Source organism: Vanacampus margaritifer, chromosome 9 (genome assembly GCF_051991255.1).
Source record: "Vanacampus margaritifer isolate UIUO_Vmar chromosome 9, RoL_Vmar_1.0, whole genome shotgun sequence".
Classification (NCBI taxonomy): domain Eukaryota; kingdom Metazoa; phylum Chordata; class Actinopteri; order Syngnathiformes; family Syngnathidae; genus Vanacampus; species Vanacampus margaritifer.
The window spans coordinates 23,328,500-23,341,648 of NC_135440.1; the positions used below are offsets into that span (position 1 = coordinate 23,328,500).

The following is a 13,149-nucleotide window of genomic DNA, read 5'->3' on the forward strand; positions in this document are numbered from 1 at the left end:
CAAGGAGTAAAATTAAGCAACAGGGGGAAAAAATAAAATTAAAATTAATCTATTTCCGGTCTGAGTCGGAGGTTGTCATCAGGTAGTCGTCACCAGCGTAAACTACGGCGCACTGCTTCGTTACCTAGGACGGACTAAACAAAACAGTACTGTCAGACACTATATAATTTGAAGTGATAAAAGTTCGACAGTCTGAGTCAACATGTCGCATTATAAGGTAAGTTTAATTTATTTGAGTAAAACAATTCACGTGGAGTTATCGGACGGTTTAATGTTGTTGCAATTAATTAAGAGTCAGTTGCGCACCTGTACTTTGTTGCAAAAAAAATGTGATTACCTTCGTTTGACGACAACGGATTTAACCAGTCGTTAAATTATAGTGTTTGAATTTTATGAAGAACGTCTAAGTTTTGATTTATGGCGAAGCCCACATCTTTGTTTCGTTTTCGGCATTTCTATCTTCATTTATGAAACCGTTTTTGTTAACACCTCAATAGGCCCCAGACCACAAGAGAGAGCAGTTTCGGAGATACTTGGAGAAAGCTGGTGTTGTTGACAGTCTGACCAGTGGTAAGATGATGATTATTTAAAACCGTGGTGTCCAAACTCGGTCCTCGAGGGCCGGAGCTTGCTAATGAGCTTCAGGTGTGTGTGACGTTGGAGAAGGGGAAACATCCAAAACCTGCAGGACTCTGACCCCCCCGAGGGCCGAGTTTGGACACCACTGGTTTAAAATGCAAATAATCTTCATTTATTTATTTAATACAATATAGTGCATGCCTGATTTCAGAGCAGCCTACCCAGCAACAAGTGACTACTACTCCCTTTTTCTTTTTTTCCCTTTTACAGTAGACAGTTTGTGGCGGACGGTGGAGGGGGGGTGGATTCTCAACACATTTGGAAATAATATTTATAACAAAACTCATGGGTAGATATTATCTTGAATAAAATAATAATAAATTGGTTTATTTTTCTCATTTATTGGGACAAGGACCATCAATTATTTCAAGTTGAAATCAATTTCTTAAAAAAAAAAAAAAATAGAATGTGTAAAAATGTCAGTTTTGGGATTAAGAAAAAAAAAATAGGCTACTATAGCTACATAATAGTTGGCTACTACTTAATTTGCAAAACAGTTAGACGGTTAAAAATCTAAGCAAACAGCTACTATGGTAGTTTGTTGGTTAGCTAGCTTTGTCAATTAGTCAATTGAGTTGTAGATGTTCGTAAGATAAGTAGTTAGCTTCTTTCTTGTTAATTAGCTTCTAGTTGGCTAATTTGTTACAACACGATGTGAATTAGCTACTTAGTAGTTAAACACATAGTTAACTGGGGATTAGTAAAGTAGCTACTAGTAAGAGTATGTCATTTTGTTTTTAAAAACGTTCATTGCACTCTGACAATATATTATTTTAATGGTTGTGTGTGGGGAAAAATAATAAAAACATGATTTGTCACTGAAAAAAAAAAAGTACAACAGTCAGTATATGAGTCATGTTGCATGCCGTCTACATGTCTCTTTTTCAGTTTTAGTAGCGCTGTATGAACAACCAGAGAAGCCTACCAACGCTCTGGAGTATCCTCACTGCTAAGCGCGTTTTTTTTTTTGGGGGGGGTTCGGTATAAAGGCCAATGATGTCGTCAGATGCCTTTAACCCGAGCCGTCCAGATTTGTCAAGCAGCACCTTGGCACGCCTGGCCTTACAGACGCCGACACGGAGGCTCTGCAGCAGGAAGTGGTGGACCTGAGGCAGAGGTGTGCTCGTCTGGAGGAGGAGAACCTAGAACTCAAAGCCAAAGTGAGTGTCACAAATGTATTAGTATTTACACCCCCCCCCCCAAAAAAAAAATTGTGAATGAGACATTCAACAAAAAAAAGTTATCAGTCATTTCCATTCCATTTGCAAACTTACTAAATTCATTTGAACAATTTCTATTAGTTTCACATTTTTTTCCCACTTTTGTTAACAAGAGTATGAACACCTAGAAAAAAAAAATATTGTACATTTAGAACAGATATAAATTTTTTAATTGTAATTAATCGCATGACTTCAATAGTTAACTCGATTAATCACAAATTTTCTAAATGCAAAAAAAAAAATTCTAGGTTTTCATACTCTTGTTAACAAAAGTTGGAAAAATGTGAAACTAATAGCAATAGTTCAAATGAATTTTTGACGTCTATAGCCGTCAATGGCAGTTAATGGGTTAAATAATGTTCCCAAATAGAGATTTTTATGCATTTACCTCACTGAGATACCGTTCCAAGTCTGACATGATACATTTCAATTGCACCAAATGTCACGTCATCTTTTTTTGGTTGTATTTTTTCAGTAGTTAACATTATCTCACTTTCCTCCAGCTGCAGCGCCACGAGCCGCCTGAGGATGTCGCCATTGTGGAATAGACTCCAGAACAACTCAACAACAACTGCTTTAGTTTTGATGTTTTCTTTAAAAAAAGTGCCTTTCTCTATTGCCAGTGTCGCAAGAATTCATATTATGAAGATAACACCTTAGGAAAATATCAAGTAATGAGTAGCACACATGTCACAACTTGTAATTATTTTTATTTATGTGATGATGATAATTGCTAAAAACTACTCAGATATACTCGGGTGTTTTTTTTTTTCCAGGTTGTAGCATCACATGTGAACTTAAATCTCATCACTTTGAAATGGATTGCAACCAGAATTTAAGCAGAGCACTGCAAAGGAAATGTCAAAACAAAAGTAATTTGCATATTTGACTATAATACTTGTATAAATACAGTAAATCTTGTATATTTTTGTTGTTTGATTTACATAGGCACAAAAGTAGAGGTAACATTTTCTCACATTCTGAGAGATAATCTGAATGATTAAACACATGTTTTGCACATGATGCTACCCAGTGGTTTACTTTATTTAAAACAAATACAACAACAAATAAAAGAAATAACTTGCATAAAGCTAGACAGTAGATGGCTTTTTTTTTTTTTTTTTTAAATAAATGCTAGTTCACATGCAAATGACAATTTTTCATAAATCATGGATTGTTTTGTATTTAGTTTAACCATCTGATTATGTGAACTGGAGGGTTGCACATTTTTTTATTTATAGTTTTGCATGCTAATGTCAAAATGACAAATTTCCATATAACTGCAGGTTGCTGGTTGGATCAAAATAATAAAAAAAAATTAATGCAGTATCACCAAGGCCAAACTAAATAAAAAATGGACGTAGTGGTGCTTTGAGATATGAGTGACAGATTATTTATTTTTTTGCTTTTAACTTCAAAGCAAATTGGAGATAGGAGCACAGGGGTGACAGTAAACTCAACTCCCGTCATAAAAAGAAGTTAGGGCAGATGGTGACCAATTGTTAAGTTTCGAGGAGTTTATTGCGCTCCCACTTAGTTTACTGTGAAATTAAAAAAAACTGGCGTGTATTTGAAAAACTATATTGATTTAGCAAAGCTACGAAATACTAAGAAACACAAAATTGCGTAAACACGGTATTGAATAGCATCGGTGTCCTTAAAGCAACTGATATTTCAAGACAGTGGCTCAACATAGATAAAACAATACTCACATGCACATTTTCTTTATCCTCTGCCGAGAATGACTGTTTATGCATCTGACGGTGACCATACCAGAAGGAGCAGCACAATGTCCATTGAATTGATGAAAGAAAATGTCAGCATTCCATATCATTATGTCATTAGTGGATGTTTTAATGAAGTTCAATATTATAGGGTGCTATTTTTCTCCTTAACTCATTCACTGCCATTGACGGCTATAAACGTCAAAAATTAATTTGAACTACCCGTATTTCTATTTAACATTTTTTCCCACTTAACAAGAGTATGAAAACCTAGAAAAAAATATTGTACATTTAGAACAGATATAACATTTTTGATTAATCGTGAGTTAACTATTGAAGTCATGCAATTAATTCCAATTAAAAAATTAAAACGCCTGACGTGATTTAAAAAAAAGAAAAGATTATTAAAAATTAGGGGCGTCAGGCGATTAAAATTTTTAATCGTAATTGAATCGCATGACTTCACTAGTTAACTCAGGATTAATCACAAATTTTATATCTGTTCTAAATGTACAATAAAAAAATTCTAGGTTTTCATACTCTTGTTAACAAAAGTGGAAAAAAATGTTAAACTAATAGAAATAATTCCAATTAATTTTTTACATCTATAGCTGTCAATTGCAGTGAATTAAAAAACATTTTTGGGGAAGCCTGGAACGGATTAATTGCATTTCCATTCATTTTAATGGTAAAAGATGATTTGTGATAAGAATTAACTTGTATCTTAAGGCACCGCTGTATTTAGTGTTATGCACTGGTTATGTGAAAATGACTTAGTTGTGAGGCTTCGTTTTACGGGCTTACTTATGTGAACACTCTTTTAAAAACTGAAGGCCAGGTCTAGAAATGATCAAATCAAGAAGACAAGACCTCCGTTATGGCCAAACTGCTTCCTTCCGGCCTCTCCGTGACAAGATTGAAGTCTCCCGGTGTTGACGCTCCGTGGAAATCCTCGTCCATGTAGACCTGAAGGACTCCCCTCCTCACGACCTTGTAGGCCAGGTTTAAGATCTCCAGGATGTTGAGGATGAGGGACAAGGCGGCCATGAACTGCATGAAGACCATGAAGATGCTCTTCTCCGTAGGTTTCGACACGTAGCAGTCGACGGTGTCGGGGCAAGGATAACACTGGCATTTGAACAGCGGGTACAACCACATGCCATAGAGGAGGTACTGGCCGGCCATGAAGCCCACCTCCACGGCGGAGCGGGTGAGCACGTGGGCGACGTAGGTGCGCAGCAGCGCCCCCCTGAGGGGCGCTTTGGCACACCTGCCACGTTCTAGCCGCTTCAGATCCTGCTCAATTCGCTGCTTGGATTCATCAGACTCTGCTTCCTCCAGCTGTCTCCTGAGCCAGACCTTTGTAAGACGCCGCGCTTTCTCCAGAGTTTGAAGCCTGTAGAGGGCGTGGCCGGCGTAGACCAGCGAGGGGGACGCCACCGAGACCACCTGCAGCACCCAGAAGCGCACGGGGGAGACGGGGAAGGCCAGGTCGTAGCAGGCGTTGCGGCAGCCCGGCTGCTGAGTGTTGCACGCGAAGTGGTCCTGCTCGTCCGTCCACACGTCCTCGGCCGCCACGCCCAGCACCAGCATGCGGAACACCAGCAGCAGCGTCAGCCACATTTTCCCCACCATTGTGGAGTGCGCATGCACCTCCTCCAAGATGCCGCCAAAAACGTTCCAGTCGTCCATCTTGCCATTGTGACTGCACACCAAAAAAAAACTTTATGGTGCATTGTAACTAATAAATTAAAACGCTATTGTTACCTTAACATTAGCTTGTAATTTTGATATCAGGTTTATGTTCAGACATGTTAGACAATCAGTAGCTTAAACATAAATAGCTACTAGTTAGCAGCTAGAATGCTAGTAACGAGTAACACAGCTACTTTGCAAACAAAATAATAGAATTATTAAAGCATGTTAAACATACGGCCCTTGGGCCAGAACAGGCCCATCACTGGGTTTAATCTGGCCCGCGAAGACAGAACACAAACTTCAGTTTTTCAGGAAAATTAACTGTTGTTGCTAATTTTGTCCACTGGAGGTCGCACTGACAACCATTTAAAGGACATTCTGACATTTGGGTCTTACTCATGATTTGATGCTCATTTTTGTTAAGAAATTACTCTGCAATATAACGAAAATAAATAAATATTTTCATGTGTAATTATTTGCACCCCAAATAAAATGAAAAATATTTTTCACCTGTCATTAATATTTATAGCTTATCAGGCATACTGATCTGGCCCACTTGAGATCAAATTTGAAATGAGTTTAACACCCCTGTGTTAGGCAATTAGTAAAATAATAAGATTTAGTAGTAGCTGACATAAATAGCTACTAGTTAGTTAGCTACTACATTGCTAGTAAATTGTTTAATAGAAATTAAACATTTTCAGTCACATTAATTTGCATTCCATTTAGCCATATAAAAAAATTGTACATTTGCCTCGTATTAAAACACAGTTTTTGTTGTTTACCTTGCGGCGTGGACAGACTGCCGATGGTGACTTAAATCTCCGTGGGTCATGCGGTCCTCCCCAGAAAAACAGTCTAGCAAAACAAGTTAGCAAATAAATTGGTTGGCATCACCTCGCCTCCTGAGTGATCCGCATCGCTCGTCGAGCCCAAGTGGCGACGCTGATGGGACGAGGGACGCGTGCCAGCAGCATCAACTCCACAGGAAATCCATGAAATGTACATTTAGGTCACAGCTTTATTGACCTGCAGGGATTGTTTGGAAACATCAAATCTTGCATCATCACGCAGAATGTGTGCGCTTCAGACAAGCACGACAACGCTGCGTACGATCACGTTCGTTCTATCAAGTACACATGTATGTAAATAACATGAGTGTTAACACTGAATGAGTACGTTTGTCAAACGAGGAAAAAGTGATTGCGAGCGGCCTTATCAATACGTTATGGTCCACACAAGCCGGGTTAAATCTAGAGCGCGCTGCTATGCTGAAAGTGATCGATGGCGTTTCAAACCCATAAGAACATGTTGAAAACAAATCTATGATCATTTCACATGCTACTATCGCAGCACTGAATGATTAAGTCAAACATTTGCTTTTCAACTTGTAGTTTTAGTTAGTTACTAATTATTTACCAACGTATCTGTTGCTAGCCAACTAACACAGTAACTAGTCCCGAATACAGTAACTTGATGGCCACTCGCTAAAATCTCAATTTATTCACCTTACAACTTGCCTTTTAAGCTAGCTAATTAACAGCAGGCTAACTAGCATAACAAACATCTCACTGCTCGTTCATGCGCAAGCTAGTGAAATGTTCACTTTTCAATTTGCTTTGTAAACATAGTTAGCTGTTAGCCACTTTGCTAGGCTATCTACTTGTTAGCAAATACGACTGTTAATCTTGAAGTTAGCTAGTTTATAATAGTTAGCTAACCTACAGTATCTGTTAAGGCAATGTTTTACGTTAGAATTGAACAATTCCTTGATGTGTGACAACAACCTGCACTGTGTATAATAAAACGTTTTTGCTACTTGAGGCGGAAGCAAAATAGGGGTTAAGACCATCAGGTCGCACATTTTCATATGGGCAAGGGTGCCGTCCCCCGTGTGGGTGGGCGGCCAAGACGGTATAAGAGTAGATTAGATTAGACCTTTTTCCGCATTCAGCAGAAAAGGCTCCACAGCTGTGTACTCCTGGTTGCTATTATTAGTATAGCGAGCGTTCAAGATAAAAGAACCGGTGAACGTGCCCATCTGAACTTCACAAAACTAAAATGAAGTCATAGTGACCAAACAGATTGAAAATGGACACTTTTTTAATATGAGAACATGCAATAAAAGACAAAAATACAGTATGTAAAATAACAATAGAACCTTAAGGCACTTAGTGTAAAACTTTCAACTAATTCAAACTAACATATTGAGTGGCTATGTTAGGACGCCGCGGGCGAGATGAAAATGTTGAAGATCACGGCAAAGAGGAAGAAGACCAGGTAACCCACGATACACATCCAGAAGCGAGGGTCCTTCAGCAGCTTCTTGTTGTAGTCACTAAAGAACACGTAGCCCACCGTCATGCCCGCCACGATTCCCCCGAAATGAGCCACGAACGATACCTGGTCGCCACAGGAAACTCTGGGTTAAACTTCCTTAATGCGAGTCAGCTAAATCACTGTTAGCACATTACTCAGTTAGTGAGCTGGCTACCAGTTAATCGGTAAGGTTAGCTATTTTACAGACTGTTAGCTAGCTGATAGTTAGTCTTCAATCTAGTTTATTAAATGGTTAGTTAGCCAGTAAGCTAATTACTTTCTGATTATTTAGTAGCCTAGCCACCTGTGTGGTAATTGGTATAATTGTTTGTTACTGGAATAGCTAGCTGGTTAGTTGGCTACTTTTTTTTAGTCAACTAGTTGGCTGTTATATCATTAGTAAGTTGGTTCATTACTGAGTTAGCATGTTAATTAGCATCTAGTTAGTAGCAATTGTTCATTAGCTAGCTGCTAGTTAGTAAGCCACATCCAATTAGTTAGCCAGTTAATTACTGTGTTAGTTAGTTAGTAACCAGTTAATTAGAATGTCTGTTAGGGGTTCACTGCCAGGTTAGTTGGTTACTAGTTTGTTAGCTAGATGTTAGTTCATTAGTATGTCTGTTAGCTTGCCTGCTGTTAGTACATTAGATAACTTTTAATTGATTGGTATTTAGTAAGCATGAACAAACATTAGTAGTTCATGAGTAATGTTAAAGCTAATTAATTAGTTGTATTATGGTTTCCATTCTACTCATTTGTAAAGCTGATGTATGTAAGCTACATGGTCGGGTAGTTAGTAATTGAGTTAGCGAGCTGCTAGGTGGGCTATAATCGAGCTACTACCATTCAGTTCACTACTAGTTTCTCAGTTAACAAGCTACTAAGTTTGCTATGGGGTTAATAAGTAATCTAGTTCAACTACTTTAGATCGCTAGTAATTTGTTACTTAGTTTGTGAGCGTTCTACTTGTCAGTAGTAGTTAGTAAGTCAGATAGTGTCATATTCCGTGAACTCGGGAGTCAGCATGCCAATGAACAAACATTTTGTAAACTTTAGTTAATATGGAAGACAAAATGCCTTTCATGGGATTGATAGATAAGAAGGTACAAGAAGCACGTTGTAACATGATCTGCTGATGTACCACGACAAAAAAAAAACAACTAATGAAGCACATCAGCCATTTGGGAGCAAGGATATGTGACACGCTGGAGGCGAGTAAGTTGGATTTGTGGAAAACACAGCAAGCAGCCGCACGTACCTTCATACCGCCCTCGTCGCCGGCAAATCTTCTGTAGAAGGCGAAGCCGAAGTCCACGCCCACTGCAACACGTAACATGCATTTCAACCAAACAGAAATCAAACACGGGTGTAAAAAAATGAAGATACAAGATGTCTGCCTACCGATAATCACTATGACAAGGATGCGAAACACACCGAGCAGTGGGATCATCTCTTTGAAATTCTGCAACAAGACAGTCAATTGACTTGAAAGATTTCCCTTTTTCTTTTTTTCTTGCAAAATCAAGATTTTCAGATGCTCACCACTATAGCGTTCATGAAGTAGCCTCCGATGAGGGCGTAAACCCCCCCAGAAGCCCCCACCAGGGCACTGAGGGGATCAAAGATGGAGCTTGCCAGTGAGCCTGAGTGGACGTACACGAGGCGAGACGTCTTGAAAATGATACTTTATCATCCACGTCATCAAAATGTGTCACAAATCCGTTCCTCACCCGCCAAGACTCCGGCCATGTAAATCATTCCCACTTCGAAGCCTTTATGAACCAGCTCCAAGGGAATACCGAGCAGCAGCTGCATGAACAGGTTGCCCACGATGTGCTCCACACTTAATGGAATCAATGCACCGTTAGTACCGTAGTTAGTGCCGACCTTCCTAGTCCTTCATCCGCTATGTGAGGCCCCTGTTGCCGAGGAAACGACGTGTAATGACGTGTAATGGATACGTTTTAACTTGCAGTGTTTCAGTATGGAGTATACATATTGTCGATTTTTTTTTCATTTTGAAATGAAGTTCAGTCAATTAATTGGCATATATATTTTTTTTTAATTGGGACCACAGAGGGCATAAAAGTTTGCGCTCCATAAATTCTGACAAGCAGTTAGCAACCATCCATCATCACAAATATTTTAAAATATTGACAAACATTTTGAGGGGGAAAAAAACAACGCTGGACTAATTGGATGTCCTTATTTCTTGGCATTTAAATAAAAAATAAAAAAATCTGTTAGGAAGTTATTATTATTATTTTTTTTTTTTCATGACAAAAAAACAAAAGTAGAGCACAAGTAAAATTTGGATAAATTGAATGAAACAAATTGAGTTTTTTTTTTTATATACAAACAGCAACACAAGCAAATAATTTTTGGGGGATTTTTGATTTTTTTTTTTGCAGTTTTTTAAACAAAATATCTAATATGCTGTCAATAATTATTGCTATAGAGCTGCAACAGCAAAAAAATAAAAAAATATTTTTTTCCCCCAGAAAGTACAGTATGATTATATAGCTCTGGGGGGGGGGGGGTCTATGATATTCTATTTATAGGTATATATCCACCAAAATTATGATATTGTTTTGCTTTATTTTATTTCTTTATATATCGGCTATGTTTGCACTTCTCCTGAATATGAGACTTCAAAGCTAAAGCAGCTTGTATCGAGGTCAAGACGACACGCGTTATTTGTTTTCCTTCTCGTTCTCTTTCCCACGCACGTTTGTTTGGCTGCACTTACCCGGCGTGGACAAACATGTAGGAGAGAAAGCGCCACGCTTCCTGCCTGTACTCGGGCCGGTAAGTCAGGCGGCTGTTCCAGATGCCTTCCTCCAGAGTCACCCACTGCTTCTGAGGCTTCCACACGGCATAGTAGATGAACAAGGACAGCTGGAGACAAAACACATCCTGGACATTTAGTACGTGTTGAACTCATTGCGATCATTTTGTGTGCGGGAGATTAAAAATGTTTGTTTTTTTTATGCTTCCTGTATGACTGATTAACATGTGCAATAGTCATCACGAATCCAGATTGTAGTCAGAGACAACATGCTTTGTTTGGCATTGTTTTGTATACCACTTTTCTATTCAATTTTTAATTCATTTTCATGATAGAACGCTTTTTACCCGTGCCTTAAATTGGGTGTTGGCACAGTATGATGTCACGATATTTATATTTAAAGCGCTAACCATCCCGCAAGGATTTAGCCTTCACAATCGTAATTCAAGTGGACCTTTTTTTTGGTGGCAACGTGCTTTTTGGGAGGTTCCTGTTCTCCTTTTGAGCTCGTGTGATGAATCATGAGCCACAAAGGAGGAAGGAAATGACGCTCGAAGCACAAAATCTGTGCCCGTGTTCATCGTTTCAGATCTCTTACCTCTACAACACTGATGATGATGATGAAGACGGGTGGCGGGCAGCAGTTGGCCCTTTGCAGGTAGGTGCTGCGGGCATCTTCCGGAAGCATCCACCTGGAGACGCTCTCCTGGAACTTCTCGCAGCATCCCAATTTCCGCCTCCCGTCGGGGAGGTCCTCTCCAACCTGGGGGTCTCGCTTCTCAACTTGTCGCTCCACGGGGAACGGCTCCTGCTGCTCCAGGTCCACGTCACCCATCGTCGCTGCGTACTTTTGTGACGGAAAAACATATGTCAATTAGGGGCTGATATTAACATTTAAAATTGGCTGTTTTTTGGGGGGGTTAGTTTTTTTACACAATACAAACTCTGCCCACAAAAAAATATGCCAATTTTTGGGGAAGGGATACAAACAAACAATAATAATAATAATATATACGCTTTTTAATTAAAAATAAAAAAGTTTTTTTTTTTTTTTTTTAAGTAGTAAAATGTGGGAATTGTTTAAAAGGTTTTGGAGAATAAAAAAAAATATTCACCAAAAAATCATTTCATTCTGAACCCCTCCCCCCCCTTTTTTTTCCTATGGGGAAAAAAATTGTGCTGGTACAATTTCAGATGTGGTGAAGTTTTGAAATGAAAAAAACTATTTGTAGGAGTGTGTTATTTTGATTAACGGACATTGTAATTAAGATGTGTATTTTTATTTTCCAAACATCACAAGAGAAAATACTTTTTGGAGGGGATAAATAAAATACAAATTGTAATATAGTGTGATTTTTACTTCTAAAAACAACAAATATTTTGGAGATTTAAATTTTTCTTAAAAACACTTTTTTTTTAAATTATTATTTTTTTAAACAACTAAAAAAAACATATTTAAAATAAATACAAATTTAAATTGAGATTATTTTTTTTCATCCATTCCTGGAATATATATGGATACATTCGTTTTGTATCTAAAAAAATTATATAATGAAAACAAATTGAGGCAGGCAGTTTAGATGCATGTCGTTGCCCTCAGGGTAAATAAAGCATAGAGTACTGGAACATTACAAACGTTGTTTACCACGCATCTGCAAATCTTTTGTGTTATCAAAACAGCACAAAACGCATTCAAAATAACTCTAAATATATATTTTAAATGACGAAAAAGTGGTGTAATTTAGTAGACAAACTCACCTTAAACTTCAACTGGAAGCGACCCAAACAACAATATCGATTCGATACTGTACTTGGTTTGGATCAATGAATGACAGCTTCAATCGTCCTTGGGTGAGTTAGTTCCGTTTTTTGCTTTTGTTTTGTTCAGTAGTAGCGAGCCTCGATGTTGCTAGCCGGCGTCGTCGGCTCTCGTCTCGAATGAAAATTGGAGCAGGAGGAGGGGAGAAAAATGGCTCGAAGATAATTATAGTCCCATGAGTTTTTTCCCCTTCCTTCCTTCCTCCCAGCGACTAAACAAACAAGCCGCGCGTAATTCGGAATATTTGACCGTCCTGCTCCAGAGTTCCGAGCTAGCCAAGAGGATGAGGCGCAGGGCGGCTACCTGACTTGACTTTACCTGTTAGCTCCTGTTAGCCACCTGACTCTACCTGCCTGCTAGCTCCCGCCTCCACCTTCCCTGCCACGCCCTGAAGCTGCGAGCCTGGGACGCAACGGGTAGGCTCGATTTGCATACCTTTAGCAGGCCGAACATGAACAACAAACTAGAGCGACACAACCAGGAAATTATTAAGGTCACGAGGTCATGTGAATCCAACGTGATTTTTATGGACGCACAGTACACAAATTCAGAACAAGGGGAAAAGGGAACGTGTTGGTACGCTAATGTGCCACACTGTGGCGCTAGAGTCCATACAATGTGACCCTCGTTTGAACATACTGTAAGATTAAAAAATATATATAAATTATACTAGTTTATTTTACTTATCGTACTCTTCTCTATCTCTTACTAAAATAGGCTACTGTACAGTGTATTACATATTTTCAATTGGTTATGTTTTCTTACACTCCTTATTTTAATTAAGCTCTCAAAATAAAACTGCTACAGAAAAAATACGTTTTAAGAAAAAAAAATTTTTTATACAGCATTCTTCTTGTAAAACACAAAAATTCAACCAAATGTTTATTTCATTTTGCAATTGCCTTAAGATAATTTAATTTTTTTTGTTTTATTTTTAAAATA

The 13,149-nt window shown here is 38.5% G+C and overlaps 3 protein-coding genes across 4 annotated transcripts; 1 reads left to right on the plus strand and 2 right to left on the minus strand.

Annotated features, from left to right (window-relative positions):
- The first annotated feature begins 51 nt into the window (after positions 1-51).
- Positions 52-2,955, plus strand: mycbp (MYC binding protein). The gene is made up of 5 exons (XM_077576923.1): positions 52-217; positions 498-570; positions 1,528-1,576; positions 1,670-1,799; positions 2,363-2,955. The coding sequence occupies exons 1-5, from the start codon at positions 203-205 to the stop codon at positions 2,405-2,407; spliced, it is 312 nt and encodes a 103-aa protein (XP_077433049.1). The 5' UTR covers positions 52-202; the 3' UTR covers positions 2,408-2,955.
- Positions 2,956-4,007: 1,052 nt separating this feature from the next.
- Positions 4,008-6,209, minus strand: gja9a (gap junction protein alpha 9a). The gene is made up of 2 exons (XM_077576921.1): positions 6,067-6,209; positions 4,008-5,288 (listed from the first exon to the last, which is right to left on the minus strand). The coding sequence occupies exons 1-2, from the start codon at positions 6,114-6,116 to the stop codon at positions 4,439-4,441; spliced, it is 900 nt and encodes a 299-aa protein (XP_077433047.1). The 5' UTR covers positions 6,117-6,209; the 3' UTR covers positions 4,008-4,438.
- rhbdl2 (rhomboid, veinlet-like 2 (Drosophila)) lies at positions 6,171-12,655 on the minus strand. 2 transcript variants are annotated; one of them, XM_077576920.1, is made up of 9 exons: positions 12,147-12,655; positions 10,987-11,235; positions 10,350-10,498; positions 9,331-9,443; positions 9,143-9,243; positions 9,002-9,062; positions 8,859-8,920; positions 7,486-7,684; positions 6,171-6,310 (listed from the first exon to the last, which is right to left on the minus strand). In XM_077576920.1, exons 2-8 carry the CDS (start codon positions 11,221-11,223, stop codon positions 7,502-7,504), a joined length of 906 nt encoding a protein of 301 aa, XP_077433046.1. In that variant the 5' UTR covers positions 11,224-11,235; positions 12,147-12,655; the 3' UTR covers positions 6,171-6,310; positions 7,486-7,501. The 2 variants fall into 2 exon arrangements, with proteins under 2 accessions (XP_077433046.1, XP_077433045.1); XM_077576919.1 differs by lacking the exon at positions 6,171-6,310 and having other exon boundaries at positions 7,367-7,684; positions 12,147-12,651.
- Between the last annotated feature and the right edge of the window lie 494 nt (positions 12,656-13,149).

Coding starts and splice junctions, on each gene's coding strand:
- mycbp (XM_077576923.1), top strand. Junction 571..1,527: donor TGTTGACAGTCTGACCAGTG/GTAAGATGATGA, acceptor TCTCTTTTTCAG/TTTTAGTAGCGCTGTATGAA. Junction 1,800..2,362: donor ACCTAGAACTCAAAGCCAAA/GTGAGTGTCACA, acceptor ACTTTCCTCCAG/CTGCAGCGCCACGAGCCGCC.
- gja9a (XM_077576921.1), bottom strand. CDS start 6,116: ATGACCCACGGAGATTTAAGTCACCATCGGCAGTCTGTCCACGCCGCA. Junction 5,289..6,066: donor CAGTCTGTCCACGCCGCAAG/GTAAACAACAAA, acceptor TTTGGTGTGCAG/TCACAATGGCAAGATGGACG.
- rhbdl2 (XM_077576920.1), bottom strand. CDS start 11,223: ATGGGTGACGTGGACCTGGAGCAGCAGGAGCCGTTCCCCGTGGAGCGA. Junction 10,499..10,986: donor TCATCATCAGTGTTGTAGAG/GTAAGAGATCTG, acceptor TTTTGTCTCCAG/CTGTCCTTGTTCATCTACTA. Junction 7,685..8,858: donor GCGACGAGGGCGGTATGAAG/GTACGTGCGGCT, acceptor TGTGGCGACCAG/GTATCGTTCGTGGCTCATTT.